Source organism: Phacochoerus africanus, chromosome 7 (assembly GCF_016906955.1).
Source record: "Phacochoerus africanus isolate WHEZ1 chromosome 7, ROS_Pafr_v1, whole genome shotgun sequence".
Taxonomy (NCBI): domain Eukaryota; kingdom Metazoa; phylum Chordata; class Mammalia; order Artiodactyla; family Suidae; genus Phacochoerus; species Phacochoerus africanus.
This window is the reverse complement of record NC_062550.1, coordinates 16,772,616-16,790,490: the sequence shown is the minus strand read 5'-3', so window position 1 is coordinate 16,790,490 and position 17,875 is coordinate 16,772,616. Positions and strand designations below refer to the sequence as shown.

The 17,875-nt window shown below is 44.7% G+C and overlaps 1 protein-coding gene across 1 annotated transcript in view; it reads left to right on the top strand.

Annotated features, from left to right (window-relative positions):
* C7H12orf75 (chromosome 7 C12orf75 homolog) overlaps positions 1-17,875 on the top strand; it is a 37,199-nt gene that overhangs the window by 13,113 nt on the left and 6,211 nt on the right. The window contains exon 2 of the mRNA XM_047786488.1: positions 1,099-1,123. Within this exon, the coding sequence (XP_047642444.1) occupies positions 1,099-1,123 (25 nt within the window). The remainder of the gene's footprint in view (positions 1-1,098; positions 1,124-17,875) is intronic.

Below are 17,875 nucleotides of genomic sequence, written 5' to 3'. Positions count from 1 at the left end.
CTGCCCTTTCCCCATTGTATAGTCTTGCCTCCTTTGTTGTAAATTAATTGGCCATATATGCGTGGGTTTATTCTTCTGGGTTCTGTATTCTGTTTCATTGATCTCGTGTGTCTTTTTTTTTTTTTTTGCACCAGTAACATACTGTTTTGATTACTATAGCTTTGTCATATAGTTTGAAATCAAGGAGCATGATGCTTCCAGGTTTGTTTCTCAAGATTGCTTTGGTGATGCAGGGTCTACTGTGGATCCAGAGAAATTTTAGGATTATTTAGGATTAGTCAATTTCTTTGAAACATGTCATTGCTATTTTGATATCTTTAAAAAAAACTTAATAAAAAGCTTAGTAACCTTTGAGAAAGTACTGTTATATTCCTCATTTGACACAAGGGGGAAGTGAGGTTTTAAGAGGTGAAAGGATATTTAATATCATGATGCTTGTAAAGTTGGAACCAAGGTCTGTGTTGTTCCAAAAAGGCTATTAGGGGGAGGAAGTAGAGATGGAACTGTGTTGTGGGCAGTGAATCTGATAAATGATGGGAATGGGCTCCACAAGAGATGGGTTTTTGGCATGTGAGTGGGAAGCAGCAATGAGAGGGCTCAGTGGCAAGCAGGAACAGTTAGAAATGTCTGTTATTCTTTTTGGAGCTGCGCCTGCATCCTGGCGACTCCCTAATTCATTTAGGACACCACATTTTGTCTTGTGACTTGCTTCCCTTTGTGATTAGTATGTAGTGGACTTGTAACAATTCCATGGAGATAGCAGCTTAGTTTCTTGTCTAAGCCATGAACCGCCTATTTCTCAAATCTGTCCATTTCCCTTATCTATAAAATGAGGAGATGAGATTAGATGGTCTGTAAAATCCCCTTCAGAATCAACACCTTATAATTGATAGGAATTGTTAAAAATGGGCAGAAGGAATTCTACACTTGTTTTTTTTTTTTATTTTCCTGTTTTTTTTTTTGCAATGAGCTTTAAAAAAAAAAAAATCACTCTCAACCCATCCCTTCTAGAATATTATTTTAGTTGGGTATTGATTTGGCTTAAGATTTTTGTAGCAGTACTATCAAGATAATAGAAAGCTTTTTCTTTCTTTCTAGGCCCTGCAGGAGCAGCTAAAGATGTGTAAGTACTTAATATTATGATTTTCTAAACTCTTTCTGAGGGAGCCATGCTTTTCATGGTGATGACCTTTAGATATGTAGGTTTGGCGGAAAAGACATCGAAGTACTTTTTGCACTGAGCACAAATCAAGATTATTATTGGGTTTATAACTAAAGTGCTTTTTGAAGAATGGAATTATTTGTGACTTTTCATTCAGCCTTTCAGTTGCCCTCTCATGTTCAGAACTTTGAGAGGGAAATGTGTAATTGTGCTTCCATCCCAACTTGTGTAGACATTTCTTCTAGTTGCAAGCAAATGATTGTGGGAGGATTAAGCAGCTGTTTCCTGTGGCTGTGCAGCCTCTGAGAGTTGGCCTTGGATGTCAGGACTGACGGTGCCACATACACCCCAAGAGGGTAGGAAAAGATGTATTTCCTCGTATAATGAGGTTTTCTGGGGAGAGCAGGGTGGGCTCCCCAGAGGGTCCATTCAGTTTGAGTGAAGGAAGGGATGAGTGGCTATGGTTTTTATCGTGGTCGGGGTGCAGGTGGGGGTGCTGGGATGAGGGCTTCTGGGGAGGAGCCTGGAGCCAGGCATTTACCAAACGCACATTGAATCATTTTAAAGTTGATAGATATTTGAGTGAATGTATATGACCATTCAAGGTAGTCAGTATTGAGTTGAACTTGAGACCACAGGACTCTTTCGGTGTTTCCATCATGCCCCTTTTTTTGCATCTTCCCACCTCCAATCTGGGTACAGTAAGGAAGTAGCAATTCTTTATTTAAAGGTGTTTGTGTGATACAGGCAACTATATTCTATATCCTATAGTAAACCATAATAGAAAAGAATATGAAAAAGAATATACATACATGATGTGTATATATATATATATAAACTGAATTACTTTGCTATACACCAGAAACTAACAAAACATTGTAAACCAACTATACTTCAATTTCAAAAAGGTAAAAAGCAATAGTTCTGAAAAAAAGAAAAATAAAGTGCCACTAGAAAGCTGGGGTATAGAACCCCAAGGATAACAAAAAGGGTGTTTGTGGTCACTCCGCGGAGAATGGAATCAGCGTCTGCCTCGCCCACCCCTGTGGCCTTGGATGTCAGGACTGATGGTGCCACATACACCCCAAGAGGGTAGGAAAAGATGTATTTCCTCGTATAATGAGGTTTTCTGGGGAGAGCAGGGTGGGCTCCCCAGAGGGTCCATTCAGTTTGAGTGAAGGAAGGGATGAGTGGCTATGGTTTTTATCGTGGTCGGGGTGCAGGTGGGGGTGCTGGGATGAGGGCTTCTGGCGCATGCGCAGAGGAGTGCCTGGCTCTGTCTTCCCCCTCAGCACAAATGCAGGAGTTCCTCATCTTCAAGTCCTGCACAGGAGTGGGGCCAAAGGAGTGGTGGGGCTTGAAAGCTGTTGTCAAAAACAGAGTCCACCTTTTTTTTTCAAAATCATTATTGCCAAAAGGAATCCAGAGAAGACTAGAACAGGGTTGTCAAGTTTGGGGAAAATTAACTAAGCATTTCATATGGGTGCAAAGGAAGCCGTTTAGATTGCTTCCATCTCGTGGTTAACAGTGGTCGGGTTTATTACGGAAGCATTTAGCAACAACGAGTTCGCCATCCCTAACTCTTCCTGTTACTGCAGCATCTCTGACTTTCCTTCACTCTCCCGCTCCATTTCTATATGTTGTTGCCAGATGAATCCCCTGCCCTTTTAGGACCACTGCTCCAAACTTTTGCTTAGTCTCCATTGCCCAGAATCCTTCGGGAAAAGGAGGGCCCTTCACGTTTCAGCCGTTAGCCGAGCGACTGTGCATGAGGTAGAAGGAAACAGTGCAGGCAGGGCGTGAACGCAGTCCTGGACTGAGAGGTGAGCTGGAGTCCTGCTCTGGGCCAACTCTCAGGGGCTCACACTGACCTCGTGTTTCCTGTCCCGGCTCCTCGTTTTTGTTGTTTGTTCTTTGCTTTGCTCCCTGCTTGTGAGGGCATTTCCCCCACTTCTGTCTATTCTTCTGGGCTTATGTTTTATCCTTTACAGGAAGAACTTCCTGGATCTCTACCGGGTATGGTGTCTCTCTCTTCTAAACTCGTGCAGCAGCTTGGCCCTCTCTTGTGCTACATCATATTGGGCTTATGTTGTAGTCATTTATCTTCTTGTCTTTTCTCCCTCGGGCATTGAGAGACGTCCCCTCTAGTTAATAGTATGTCCCGGGAACATGCTGTTTAGCGAATGAATTCCGTCTTTCTTCTTAAGGAGAGCTGGATTTCCTAACTTGGTCTTTTAGAGGCATGGAAATTTCTGAGACAGTTTAGTAGTGATGCCTCTGTGGACATTTTGTCGACAGCATTAATGCCTCCAGGAAGTGAGATGCGCTTTAGCTACTTTTAAAAACCCTGAATTCTCTAAGCTTTCGGTGACTATGTATACCTTGTAGGATCTATAACCAAAAAGATGTAATTTTACTACTAAATGATCCTTGAAAAATACAATAAATTCAGTTATAAAAAAGTTATTATACTTTTATTTTTGCCTGCACAGAAGGTATGTTCAAAGACTTTATTTTTTATTTATTTTTTTTAGTGAGGCAATTAAGTGTTTATTTCAAGAGAGAGGAGATAGGTGCGGAGAAAACATGGGCACGGACAGGCAGGGTGGGAGCAGGGCATGTGGCGGTGGGTAGAGAAAGAGCAAGAGAGGAAGAGAGCAAAGACTTTTTTTTTTTTTTTTTTAAAAAGCAGAAGCTGTAGACTTATAAACCTTGGCCATAACATTAGGTGGTGCCATGAATGAAGAGGAGCTCTGAAATTAAGGCAATTTAAATTTTCATTATGAAGATTTAAAATTCTTGTTTTTGTTTTTAATCTAAAGAGACCGAGTCCAAATCAAAAGAAGTGGCCAAACTCATGTCACGGATAAAAAGTCAGAGCTTCAAATAGGGCAACCAACGTATTATACACACCACATAAAAGTCTTTTAGCGGGGAATTATGGTTGTTTTAGACTCAGAAATACTATAATTACTCCCTTAATATATAAGAAAAATCAGTTCTCTAGGGAAGGTTTGGGATTTTTATTATATCTCCCCTTTCCTATTTATTTGCCTGTTTTCTGTAGACAAGAAGCCAGGATATAAGAATGAATAAAATGATATTTCTGCCCTAAAGTTGGTCACTGTCTGCTGGGGACCAAAATACAGGGTGATGCTAAGTGCTCGTTATTACAGTGGTCAAGAAGTTCCCTGGTGCCTTGGAGGTTAAGGATCTGGTGTTGATAATGCTGTGGCACGGGTTTGATCCTGGCCTGGGAACTTCCACATGCTTTTTTGGGTGTGGCCAAAAAACAGTCAAAATGTAATGCTAGTCCGGGTCCGAAGCATGAGCAAGAGCGTGCATGGGAAGGGGAAGAATGGCAGCACGGGCAGGGGCAAGAGCGTGACGAGGGGCACGCGGGTGCAAGAGAGCCTCTGCTGGGAAGTCAGTCAGTTTGCCCAGAGCCTGAGGTACAGACTCGGCAGAGGTGGAAGAGGAGGCTGATGGGCTGGAGCCGGCTTGGGAAGGGCCTTTGGTGCCGGGCCAGCCAGCAATTGTACTTGATTTTTACATCACATTCAAGAGCCATTAGAACTTTTAAGGTGGAGAGTTACATAACTGTGTTGGAGCTTTAGGGCTTTGGCTTCCAGGCAGTGGCATATGAGGTAGGGGAAGGGTGGAGGTGCAGAGGGTCAGGGGGCTGAGGCCATGCGAGGGCCAGACAGCAGACAGGGTGCAGGAAAGGAGAGGAGCTGATGCATTCAAGGGCCACTTGGAAGCATCGTCAGTGAGACGTGTTGAATGACTGAACGGGGAAAGAAAGGAAGGGGAAATCTGAGGTGAGGATAACCCTGTGGTTTCAAACTTGAGCCAAGGGAAGAGATGGCTGATGGTTCCAAGAGGTCACTTGATCTCAAGGGAGAAGAGAAGCCACTGGATGTGGTGTGATGGTCACTGGGGGACAGTGTTTCAGCTGAGGGGTGCGAGTCCCAGTGGACTCAGAGTGGAAACACACTACGAGTCGGAAGGTGATGCTCCATCTTTTGTTTCAGTGTTTGGCAGTAAGGGATGGAAAGATGTTGGTAGCTTAAAGAGGATGGGTGATTTTGTGTGTTGAAGTCTTTTTCTTTTCTCTGTTCATTTTTAATGGAGGAGACATAGGTGAACCCATAGATAGAAGCGGGGGGAACCAGTAGGGTTAGAAAAGCAGAGGGTGGTTTGGGGAGGGGTTATCTGTGTGAGGCAGAGAATCATTGATCGATGTAGAACCTCGAACATGCAAGAAGGATTAAAAACAGAAGGCTCACCCTCGAAACTTGAGAGAAAGAGGCAAGTGTGGGTGAAGAGAGAAATTTAATCATTTTAAGACAGACCCTTCATGTATATTAGGGAATGAGACTTTTTCTCTCTCCCTTTTTCTTTTCCTCCAAGTTAAACCACAGTATAATGACATGCGGAGCAAAACAGAATTTAACTCAATGTGATGATATTTGGCTGTTTTCACAAACCTAAATTTTATTTCAGGGAGTTAGCTTTTTGGCACAAATAGGTTTTGTTGGGATATTTTTGGTTGGAAATGGCAGAAGCCCAGCTTTAACTGGCCTAAACAAACAAACATAAAGGAATTTATTGGCATGTGTAACAGAAAAGCTCCAGGGGTTTGGCCTTCATCACAGCTGGATCCAGGTGCTCCGATGACAGGAAGAAACTCACTCATTTCTGCTTTCCTGTTTTTGGCCCCATTCTTAGACATTTTCCCCCAAGTGGTGATGGAGATGGCCAGTTTATATCTTATCAGCTTATTAGTGGCTGTGGACAAAAGAGTTTCTTTTTCCCTGTAGTTTGATCAAAAGTCCTAGGGCTAAGCTCTCCCTGGCCGTGATGAGGGGTCAGGTGCCTCTCTCTGAACCATTCAGTGGGCCAGGGGGAACATGGGCTTCTCATTGGCCAGACCTGGGTCACGTGCCCACTGCTGGAGCCAATCATAATTGTTCTTCTCACCTAACTGTACAGCTAAACAGTGGGAGAGCAGTGGTTCCCTCACCAAAGAGAAATGGGGATACTCCCACCCAAACAGGGAGCAATTATAACTGGGCCAGCAGAAACAAAGTAGGTTCTCTATGTAGGTCAGCTTTCATGTTCCCAAAAAATTTGATTTAAAATTTAAGAAAAAATGTATACAAGGCATATGTGGATGTATGTGAATCGTACAAAAATACTTCAAGTACGAAACAGTGTTAAACACTGTTTGCTGTAATGTTTTCTGTTGCAAATAAAAGATCATGGCCACTTGATTTAAACACGATAGTTTATATACTTCTTTCACTTAAAACTTGTTTATGATATCACAAAGATTTTTTTCTGGACCAACCAACTTCATTGTTATGCAAGGTGACAGCTCTAGAGAAAAATATCTTGGAACGAGTTCCCATAAAACATGAAGCACTGTCTTATTTTTATTTATTTTTGTCTTTTTTTTTTGGTCTTTTTGCCATTTCTTGGGCCGCTTCTGCAGCATATGGAGGTTCCCAGGCTAGGGGTCCAATCAGAGCTGCAGCCACCGGCCCACGCCAGAGCCACAGCAATGCAGGATCTGAGCCGCGTCTGCGACCCACACCACAGCTCACGGCAACGCCAGATCCTTAACCCACTGAGCAGGCCAGGGATCGAACCCGCAACCTCATGGTTCCTAGTCGGATTCGTTAACCACTGCGCCACGACGGGAACTCCTGAGCCCTGTTCTAATTACAGACCTGAGGGTGTCAGGTGGCCTCCTTTCTTCCCTGTGAGGTGGCAGGCAAGGGTGTCTCCTGCGCGTGGTGAGGAGGATGGGGTGGAAATAGCATTGAAAAAGCACGCGTTTTGGAAGCAGAGAGACCTGTGTTCAAACCGCCCTTCCTCCTTTGCTAGCTGTGTGATCTTGTGCCCTTAAATATTATTTGTAAAATTGGGATGATACTAACCATTGAGAGTTACCATCTTCATTATCATCCTCAATTTTTATAGCTCCTCTTGATTGAGAGCTGCATACTATCTAGCGATTTCAGCACATTATCTCATTCAGTACCTCTGATGGGGACAGTCGTGCTGTTCCATTTTACAAATGAGGCGCTGGGACACGGAGAGGTTAAGTAACTGCTTGAGGGTTATGATGGGTTTTGGTACAGTGTACTCAGTATCCTAAAGTAATACTTGGTATCATGCTTTGCTGCCCCGCTCGTAAATGGTAACTAGGATTTTTCAGTGATTTAAAGGTTGTTGAAGAGATTCAGCAGTGCCTCGTCCCGAATCCCTGATGGCCGAAGACCCAGAGCATTTCTAACCATCTTTCTGTGGTTAGAAACCTTACATTCCCATTGGCTGCCCATCAATACATGGTTTGATTTATTTCCCTGGTGGGACCCAGCATAGCGGGAACAGGCAGAGAAGCAATTAGGTGGCTTCATTCAGGGGTAGAGAGGGATTGGTGGTGACCAGCAAGTATTGCTGAAATGCTTGACTGCAAGGCACACACTAGAGAGGGGGGCGGGGAAGCCCTAAGGGGCTGATGAAGGGGGACTGTACTGGAGGCTTCTTGGGAATTGGGATGGGAGTGGGGGAGATGGAAGGAAGATTTCCACCCCCACCTCCCCAGGGAGTGGGATTGACCAAAATATCAGAAGTGAACTAGTTCCAGGAACTAATAAGCTCCATGGAGCACCCATGGGAGTCAATGATCAGAATAGCAATAAAAGCTGTTGGGATAGAGGAAGTCAGCAAAATGTGAAGCAAGAGGTCAATCGGGTGATTTTCATGGGATTTAAAATTGTCCAAGACGATGATGGTTAGAAGAAAGCCTTTGAAGTCAGGGCCAAAATCTTTGATGCATCCAGGGAGGGTATGGCAGGGTTCTGACTTCGAAGGGGAGAGTCTTTGAAGGCGAAGTTGGCCCCATCTGAGAGATCTTACTGGGGATGTTGGGAGCACTCTGGCTCCGTCTCTGACGGGAGACACTGGGACATGGGAAAACAAGCTGTATAGTCTTGAGGTTTTGAGAAAAGTGATACATCAGAGAAAAACAAGGTTTCTTTTTTTTGGCTTTTGTCTTTTTGTCTTTTGTTGTTGTTGTTGTTGCTATTTCTTGGGCCGCTCTCGCGGCATATGGAGGTTCCCAGGCAGAGGTTCCCAGGCCAGGGGTCGAATCGGAGCTGTAGCCACCGGCCTACGCCAGAGCCACAGCAACGCGGGATCCAAGCCGCGTCCGCAACCTACACCACAGCTCACAGCAACGCCGGATCGCCAACCCACTGAGCAAGGGCAGGGACCGAACCCGCAACCTCATGGTTCCTAGTCGGATTCGTTAACCACTGCGCCACGACGGGAACTTCTTAGAAGGAGAGCAGTAGATGGATAGGAAAATTGCAATTTAATTCTTGACCCCTTACCCCATACAAAGAGCAGATGTTACTCGTGTTCTCCAGGAATACATTCTGGGAGAAAGGAGCCAGTATTAGCCGAGGGGCCCATCCAGCGAGGGAGGCTGAAAGCTGACTGTCCAAAGATATTTCAAAGTTGTGAAGAAATGAGGAAATGCATGAGATTGCATATAGGCCCAAGCAGTCAATGGTAAGACAGTTCTGTCCAAAATCCTGTGTAGTTAAATGCTCGGTAGAATTGATTGGAACCTCCCTGAGAAGCAGGAGCCATCGTAAAAAATTAAAAAGAAAATTAAATGATTACTGTTTATCGGGAGGACTGTAGTGTTGGTAGAAGTAAACACTGTTGATTAATAAACCTATTCCAAAAGATCATGAATGGTAACTAAATATAGATAATTGGAGCTACACACAGGATCCCCTGAGGTTTCCATATTGAATTTGTACCATTTACAAATCATAATAAGTGTGGCCTCTTATTGGCACTGCTCACATGGAAAAAGAAAAGACTGCAGCTGCTTCTTAGATCACTCATAAGAATAGCTCTGTATTTAGAACATTTTTCTTGATGACTAAGTAAAAAAATAAATCATTTCTTTGCCACAGAACTCTGTCATTATGGAAGGCTAGGAAAGGGAGAACCTTCTGAATTTCAAGGCAAAGTGGAGCCACGATGAGTTAGGGGATGTGGAGTGGCTGCCTGCTGCCTGATATTTATCATCTGTGTTTGTTGTGCAGTGTGTACATAACGTATCTGTGCCATGGTTCCATTTGTTTACCTTTGAAACCTTTTTGTAGGTCATTTGGGACAGCTATTTTATTACAACCTAGAAACTAAGCAAATATAGTGACGGAAATATTTTGATTCCCCTGTGCTGCCGAGGAAGAAAAAAGTAAAGGTGTGTGTTTGATGTAGTACCTCTGAATGAGGCTTCTCTTTATTGAGGGACTCATCATTGATAAGGTGAAAGTTTAGGTCTTCTCTGTGGATACTGGGTTTTAAATAGGAATATACACAAAATAGGTGAATGAAAAAAAGACAGATGGAGGAAAGCCAGCAGGTCCCAGAGAGCAACCACAGACTTATCTAGCTGGTTTGGAGACAGCTCACCTTCTGGAAGCTGGACTTAAAACAAGTCACAGCTTGTTTATGACTGGAGGAAATTCAGTCTCTCTGCTTCATCTAGGAAAGGTCTGCAAAGCTAGGAGAAGTCGTTGAGTGTGCGTTACCTAGACAATGTGGATCAGCAAACATACTCAATCTGAGAAGGGCGAAGAGAGTACCATGCTGATTTCGCAGGAAGTAGGCTAGAAGCATGGGGCGGAAACAGATATAAAAAAGCAGTTTTGAAACCAATGGGTGCTTCCCCCCCCCCCCCCCTTATTCTAACAAGCCTGTGGGAAGGCCACTTCGGGTCAACTTTGGTAAGATAGAGATCACCGAACAGTATACCACCCTGCAAGGATTAAAACTATCATTGGAGATCTTTTCAACAATCCCTAAATGGGGGGGGGGGTGATGGACCGGTGGTCACACCTCAATTAACACTTGGTTCTGCAAAACATTTTTATGGCTGAAGTGGCCAACAGTCTGAGCCAGGGCATGGGAACCTGTGATCTTGCTTCAGGAGATGATCATGAGGCTTAGTGGGTGGCTTTAACCTTGACATTCTTTCTCCTCGAACATCCATTCTTTGATAAAAGGAGCTAACAAAAAGGGACCCAGTGATACTGAAATGCAGAGAATTTTTAAAACTTGGTCCAAAATTGTTAACACATGTTCCACAGGTCTTAGGAAATGTACTTGTGGTTTAATTTTTTTTTTTTCCTAAGATGAGACGTGAGCTTTTAATGAAAAAAAATCTCACTACTCAAACATTTTTTCCAAATATGACATCGCTTTCCACAAATTTTCAGATGCTGTATGTGCTCAGAAATAAAACACTGACTTGATACCAGAGAAAGCAGTTTACCAAGAGGCTTTCAGTCTTGCTCCCTCTGGAAAAAAACAAGTGCATCACACAAGTTTACTCTGTAGAAACTTGAGAAAATGGAGTAACCACTTGCTCAACTTTAAATTCCATAGTCCTGCTTTGCCCCTTTACTCTTTGGACTCAGAAATAAGTCCTTCTGTGATTGGTCCTGGACACACCCATGAAACAGACCATGTTTCTACCCAAACCCCAGCTCTGAGAGCTCTAGCTCCTCTCCAGGGACCCTGTCATCCTCTCTCTCCTATGCTTCTCCCTTCACTGACACTGAGCTACCCATGACCAATCATGGAGAACTTGAATTTGCAAGTTGAGCCAACAGGTAAAATTAAACTATATTTAAATCGGCCTTTCTAGACCCTTGAAATTATTCAAATAGGTAGTGCTTCCATCACTGAAAAGGAAAAGCCAACCTACTTGCCTCTTTATACCTTTCTTCCCTCCCCCACCCCCCACCTGCTTCCTCTTCGCTTAGTTGGGGAGGCCAGAAATCAGGGTGGTCTCTGTGGCCTTTGTCATGATATCAGGGCATGAAAACTGTTCAGCGGCAGGGCTTTCTCTGTTAGCTGTTTTCTATTCAGTTCCACATTGCGGAGAGTATTTTGTGTCCATTTAGTCCCTGGTTAGAGCTGTTGTAGCCTCATCTTGTTCCCATTTCATCTCTCAAGCACACTAGACTGGCCTAAATTTGAACTGGGGTGAAGCTAATGATGAAGCGCTGACTTTCTCTCCCCACCTTTGCCAGCCGGAAACTTTCTCTCTTCCTGGCAGTGCCATTGAGAAAGGGCTAGACCAGTTGGGAGGGGAGGCTTGGAACTGGGTCCCCTTGCTTGGGTGGTTGCCACATTAGGGGGTGCTTGTCCTCCTCAGGACCCACTGTGAACACCCCTTATTGCTGATGGATCCATAGTCAGCTCTCAGGATGCTCCCCCAGGACAAGCACCAAGACTGACCTGGGCGGGAAGGGCTTATATCCTTATACTTGGCCAGGATTTTCTAGTTTCTTTGGCCAGAATTCTCAGGAATATGTGTGGAAATGGACCCTAGGGGTGTGAGGCCAAGGAGGAAGGAGTGTCTACAGAGTGAGACTGGATTTATTGATATGGTTATATTTAACAGAGATTCCAGATTTAATTGTTTAAGTGCATGGCTGGGACTCTTTAATGGTTTAGTCCACTTGGTTGATGAAACTTAACCAAATGAGCCTACGTTTTCAGCAGGGGAGGAATGTACCAGATTCCCTGGTGGGCTGGAGAGGGAGGAATCCAAAGACGTGAGGCGATAGGAATGTTGGTGTGAATTTCTCAAGTTGAGCTGCTCCCCACCACAGGCACTGAGAAAACAGAAACAGGCGGTGAAGGGAATCTGCAGGGTGATGGTTCTCTGGAAGGCGGCCTTTAACAGCAGGAGATGATGCCACCCAGATGGGTTGTTTCCTTGGCCATGATGGGATCCCAGAGAAGCAAAGGCCAAGAACTTAACCACCCAAGCAAGACAGGCACACTCCTCTTAATGGACAGCAGGGATGAAGAGGTAGAGTGTTTCATCCTGGGAGGAATTTTGATGATAACGAGTTGATCATTCTCCCAAGGGATAAATCAGAAGGATGGTCTTCTTGAGGTTCACTCTCTCCCTCTATGTATTTTGTAAGCAGAAGATGCCTGGTCTGAGCCAGAGACCTGAGCTGAGCCATCACAGGGGAAAGGCACAGCTTTTTAATGCAGCTTCTAGACCTAAGTCAGACTCAGAGTGATTAAGGCCATGTTCCCTTGAGGGAATCGTAAACACTGCCACATGCATGTCCGGTAGATATTCTTTCGGGTCTTCCCCCAGAGAGGCTTGTGTTCACTTACTAAGCAGCTGTGTCCAAAACAGAAGGAAGCACCTGGGCCTTTTAGAGATTTCTAGGCACTGGCTCTGAGTTGATGTTAATATCTGAGGACCCAAGATGCCACTCTGGTCCATCGGTCCATGTGTGGGCTTATAGTGGTCAGGTAAAAAATGGAATTCTGGCTGATCTAAAAATGGCAGTGGTTCCAGGAGTCTACAGACCCATGCTCGGGTTGCTTGCTTCATCAGGGGAGATGTATTTGACAACTGACAGAATCTCCACATTGGCTCTCTGACTTGTGAGGGAAGAGCTATCAGTGGTGGGAAGGGTCAAGTGGAAGTCCATGGAAATTTCCCTTCTATACCAGAATAGCAGAAAGGAAAACTGCATTCCTGGTGGAGTTGCAGAGATGAATGCTCCCAACAAAGACTTGAAGAAATGAAGATAGCAAGTTGCTTCTCATATCTCCTTCCACCTTGGCTGTTTGGTCCATGCAGAAGGCAGATTTATTTTAGAGAGTGACTTTGGAGTCGTGTAAGCTTAAGGAAATGCTGATTCCAATTTCAGCTGCTGTTGAAGGTATGGTATCTTTATTGCAAACTATCAATACAGCCCCTGCCTCCCCTCATGCAACCTTTGGCAAATACTTTGTCTCTGAACCAGATGGCAGAAGCACTTTGCTTTTACCTGGCAAAGCTAACAATATACTGTCACAGTCTTGACTCCATCCTCAATTTTGCACTATGATGTCCCATGGCACCCTGTACTGGTCCAGGACATTTATGACATTATAGTGATTGGACCTGATACACAGGAAATAAGTCCTTTAGATGCCTTAGTGAGACACAGTCAGACCAGGGGGTGGCAGATAAACCCCATTCTTGCTACCAATTCATGTATTGGTTCGTGTCCAGTTAGGGGAGCGGGAACCACATTAACTCTTTAAGCAGAGAGAATTTACTATTATTAGGGATTGGTTGAGCAGGTCATGGAGGATGGAGGGTGTAGGAAAGGAAGGCTGAGATTGGCAGGGAGAGTGGTAGCAGGAAGTGGCTACTGCTCCTGGGGCCCACTTCTAGGGCAGGAGTGACAAAGGAAAGAGGTTGGGTCATCAAAATCCAGGAGCCGGGAGGAGGGGTGCTTCTATGGGGCTGTGACCCAGACATCTGGGGAGAGGGTATTACTGCCAGGTCTGGACTTTGTATTCTATTAGTAACCACAGCTCAAGGCTACACAGTAGCCACTGGCCGCCAGCTTGAGCTGTAGTGACCAGGAAAGAGTGTTAATCGGGCCTGTTCTGAAAGCTGCGGGGTGCTGTCTCTTGCATTTTGTGTCTCTCGAGCATCACCTTCAGTGGAACCTAACAGGGAGCCAGGAGGCAAGGGAGGGTGTTCTCAGAGCCCTTGCCCCTGTCCCTGAATCACAGAGTGGGGAGGGGAAGGGGCCAGGGGCCAGCTCAGCTTCCCTGGCTGGAGCAGATTTTGTCCAGAGAGGCCATGTGCTTGTTTCCAGGTCACTTTTGACCCCTTGGTAATTTGTGCTAGTTTTCCTTCCCCTCATTGACCTCAGCCTCCTTGGTGGTGAACTTGGAGCTGGGGCTGGGGCAAGGGGAGGGAAACTGGTACAAAGTTGCCTTTCACTTTTTTGTTTTTAGGTGATTTGGTTTATGGTACCTGGTCCCTTACCTCCTAAAACCCTGTGGTTTGGTTCTCTTGGTAGAGCCTTCATCTCAAGTTTCCTCCCCATTTATGCAAGATTCCAGAGGTGGTTTTCTCCCTGAATCCCTTCTCTCTCGTTCCTTTTCACAGCCTCTGCTTGTGGTGCCGCGAGCTGTGTTTTAGAACTATTATCTAGAAGCAGATTAGAGATTTAAGATGATAAGTGTCTCCTGCTTGGTGCAAGTCCCCCCTGCTCCTTCCCTAAAGCAGCAAGATTATGGGGAGGGCCGAGTTTGTGAACCAATGAACTCCCCAGCGGTGTTCTCAAGAGCCCGGAGCAGTTTGGCCTCTTCCAGCTCATCTACTGTGAATTGGCCTCATTTTCACTTTGCTTATCATTTCCAGCATGGAATAATTTTATCTCCAGTCTGTTTTCTAAGGGAACACTCAAGGGTGAAGTCCTCTCATTCTCTGCCTTTGGAACTGGCAGAAAACAGGGCCATGAATGTCCATGACCCTGCGGCTTCTAGACGCTGTCAGTGGCTGCTCTTCTCCCTAAGCCAGGGACTGTGTGCCTTTCTCTCCTGCTCTCAGTGGTTTGGGGAACAAATCTCACGATCCATCGTCAGTCATAGCTGCAGGCTGCACAACAGCCATTGCCCTTCCACTAACACTGTAGGGACCAGACAAGAAAAGCAAAGAAGTCCTCTGTGCCAAACAGAGGTCATGAAGCTCATCCAAGAGCTTCATAGTAGCGGTGGTGGTGCTGGAACTCCGGCCCAAGCCTGGTTCCCAGCCCGATGCTCTGATTCAGCGGGGTTGAAGGTCTACAGGCTGTTTTCATTTCTTCAGAAACTGAACAGAAATCTGCACGTGCCCACAGTGAGGCTTTATGTTACCCATGTGTAGATTTACTGTTGATTCAAATTTATAAGATTTCTGTGGGAACCATGCCACGCGCATCAGGAGCACCCACCCTTTGGCACTTGTTTGTCGGGGAAGATATCAGCAAATGAATGATTAAGGCCAGTGGAGAAGAAATCCTTTTGTGAAGGGAAACAGTTCTCAAGTGATTCCTGAAAATGGTGCCCAAGTGGGGCAGCCCAGGCATGATTCATCACTTGAGTGTCTCCCTAGTTTGAGAATCCTAAAGACTTCAGTTTCCTGCTGAGTTGCCTGGCAGTCAGATACATTTACTGCCCTAAGGTAATTGCTACTTTTTATCAACAAGAAATGCCCTTTCAGAGAAGTTAGGCCCCACATCAGAAGATACAGATTTTTCAGATGTCCACTTGGAGTGACTAGTAACCATGAGACAATTCCACTAGTTTTGCAGGGTCTGTGGCTTAACACCTCAGAGTCTTCCTCATACAGGAAATTTTACTACTGCTTGATGCACCATTTCTTCTGAATGCTCCAGCCTGTGCAGCCAGGGCAGGACCACGGCACCCCAGCTGGATGGGTGCGGTCCTTGTGGACCGGCAGGGCAGCACTTGGCTTTCAGGCAGCTACACAGAGTGGCTTGAATCTCTGTCCACAAGGAGATTTGGTTTGGACCAACCGCCATTTTTTGATTTAACCTCAATTTGAATCTGGTTGTCCAGACAAATAGATTCTAATGTAACTGCTGATCAGGGGAGGTATTCTTAATGGGATAAAAATGAATTACATAGCCATCAATCTACAAAGATTGACTGTCTCTGGCATCTGTTAAAAGCTCTCTCCAGTGTTCATGAATTGTTGACCAAGACCCTTCTGCCATCTTGGCTCCTTCTCTCCTTAGGTGGGATGAGAAAAATCAAGGAGCCCCAGCTTGGGAGATGGGGATGCTTCTCTGATACGGATTAGCCCGTGCTCGCAGTTCATGAAGCAGGCCTGGAGCTATAGAACCTTGGTTTGCATTCGAGCTCTCTTCCCTGGTCATGTAACCTTGGTCATGCTACCCAGTCTTTGAGTCTCCGTTTTTCATTGTTCACTGTGGTGAATCTTGCAAGATTGTGATGAGGATTAAAGGAAATAGTGGAAGAGCGTGAGCAATGTAGCACGAGCAATGTGCCTGTCCTGCTTCCACAAGCAGGCTGTGAGACAGGGGTGAAGTTCAGAGCTTTTCCAAGAGAGGTCGGAGGCCACAGCCACTCTAGGGGGAGCCACCTAGAAGAGTTTTTGACTTTTACATCTTATCTGAGCGGCATAAGAGTGGTGGATTAGCACATGGAGCGTGGCTTTGGTGTCAGATGGATGGGATTTCAGTGTGGGTCTTGCTTATTGGACTTGCATATGTATTAATTACCTGGCTTTCCGAACCCATTTCCTCAGCTCTCAGCGCTATTGCGAGGAACAGCACTGATGCATATGGAGTGACCAGCGCTATGTCTGACTCCCAGGAAGGATTCATTGATGATGCTGTTTTTACCACATAGTCTTTAACCCCCAGTCTTCTATTGTAGAATACTGATGGAAGGAAGGGGTGAAGCAGCCGTCTCAGATGTGCACGCGTATAGGCAAAGGCAGGCCTTATAACTTACTTCAACCTTTAAAAGAACGGAAGTCTGATGAGCCTTCATAAATAGTATTTTTAAAGATTTTGTAATTAGATGTGGTTGATTCCTTGTATCATAGAGAACACGTATTGGCCTTCAGGGTATTGAGTAACTCGAGAATAGATTACAAATAATTTACTCTTACATCGGGGGATGTTAAATATGTTTTGAAACCTTGAATATATCCTTCAGCCAAATTAGCTGAGAGGGGCAAGAGTGAAGATAAACAGATATGTCACTGGATGTGAAGAGAATAACCGTGGCAAAATATGAGACATTCTGTGTGTCCAAATTTGGTTAGAGAGAGCTTCAAAAACAGTTTCATGATAACCTTGGCCATTCAGGACCAAAGTAAACAGTTCTGATCATCATTTTTTTTTAATTGAAATAGTTGATTTACAATGTGGTGTTAATTTCTGCTGTACAGCAAAGTGATTCCTACGTATCTTTTTATGTACTTTGTAGTATACTTTTCCATTAGGGTTTCTCTCAGGAGATGGAATATAGTTCCCTGTGCTCCACATTAGCACCTTGTTGACCCATTCTGCAGGTCATAGTTGGCATAGTTCTGATAATCTTGAACAAACCTGTCACCGTCATTTGCCTAGTATCTGTACTCACAGGTTATAAATCCATTTTAATTAAAAGTGGTAAAAGCAACGCCTGACAGTGTTAACATCCGTCACCAAGTGTTGCACCAGTTCTCATACAGTATGACGTTGACACCTTTGAACTGAGAAATGATCCAGCTTTAGCAAGTGATAAATGAAGTTGATAATTGGTGAATTTAGGTTATGGGCTCGATTTGAACAAATCAGAATGCAGGATGGGTTTTGCCCTCTGTTGGAGGGCTTGCTGAGGGTGCATGGATGATGTTCAACAGATAATTTCCAAGTCTCTGCTTCCCTTCGCTATAGACTTGGGATTTACTGGCTGTTGAAATGATCCCACATCTCATAGACATGTACCTTCACAACTCTTTAAATGGGTGAAACCCAGGTTAGACAGTCCCTAGAGTTGAAAGATTCCGTGAAACTCTTGAGATGCTTTCAGTCCACTTTCTCCTTGACCGAAGCCCCTTAGAATTCCATGCTGAGTTCAACCAGATACACTTGAGTCTTTTCTCTTTCAGAAAAATAACTCATTTATACCAGCTAGTGCTTCAAGAAAATCTTCCTGATCCTCCTAAAAATATGCCAAGGAATTCTAGGAGAAAATGGATTCCTCTTCTTCAAGGAAAAGAGGCCATGCATTTTAGACTAGGAATTCCCTCCAAAAACTTTTTGAAGATTTCCT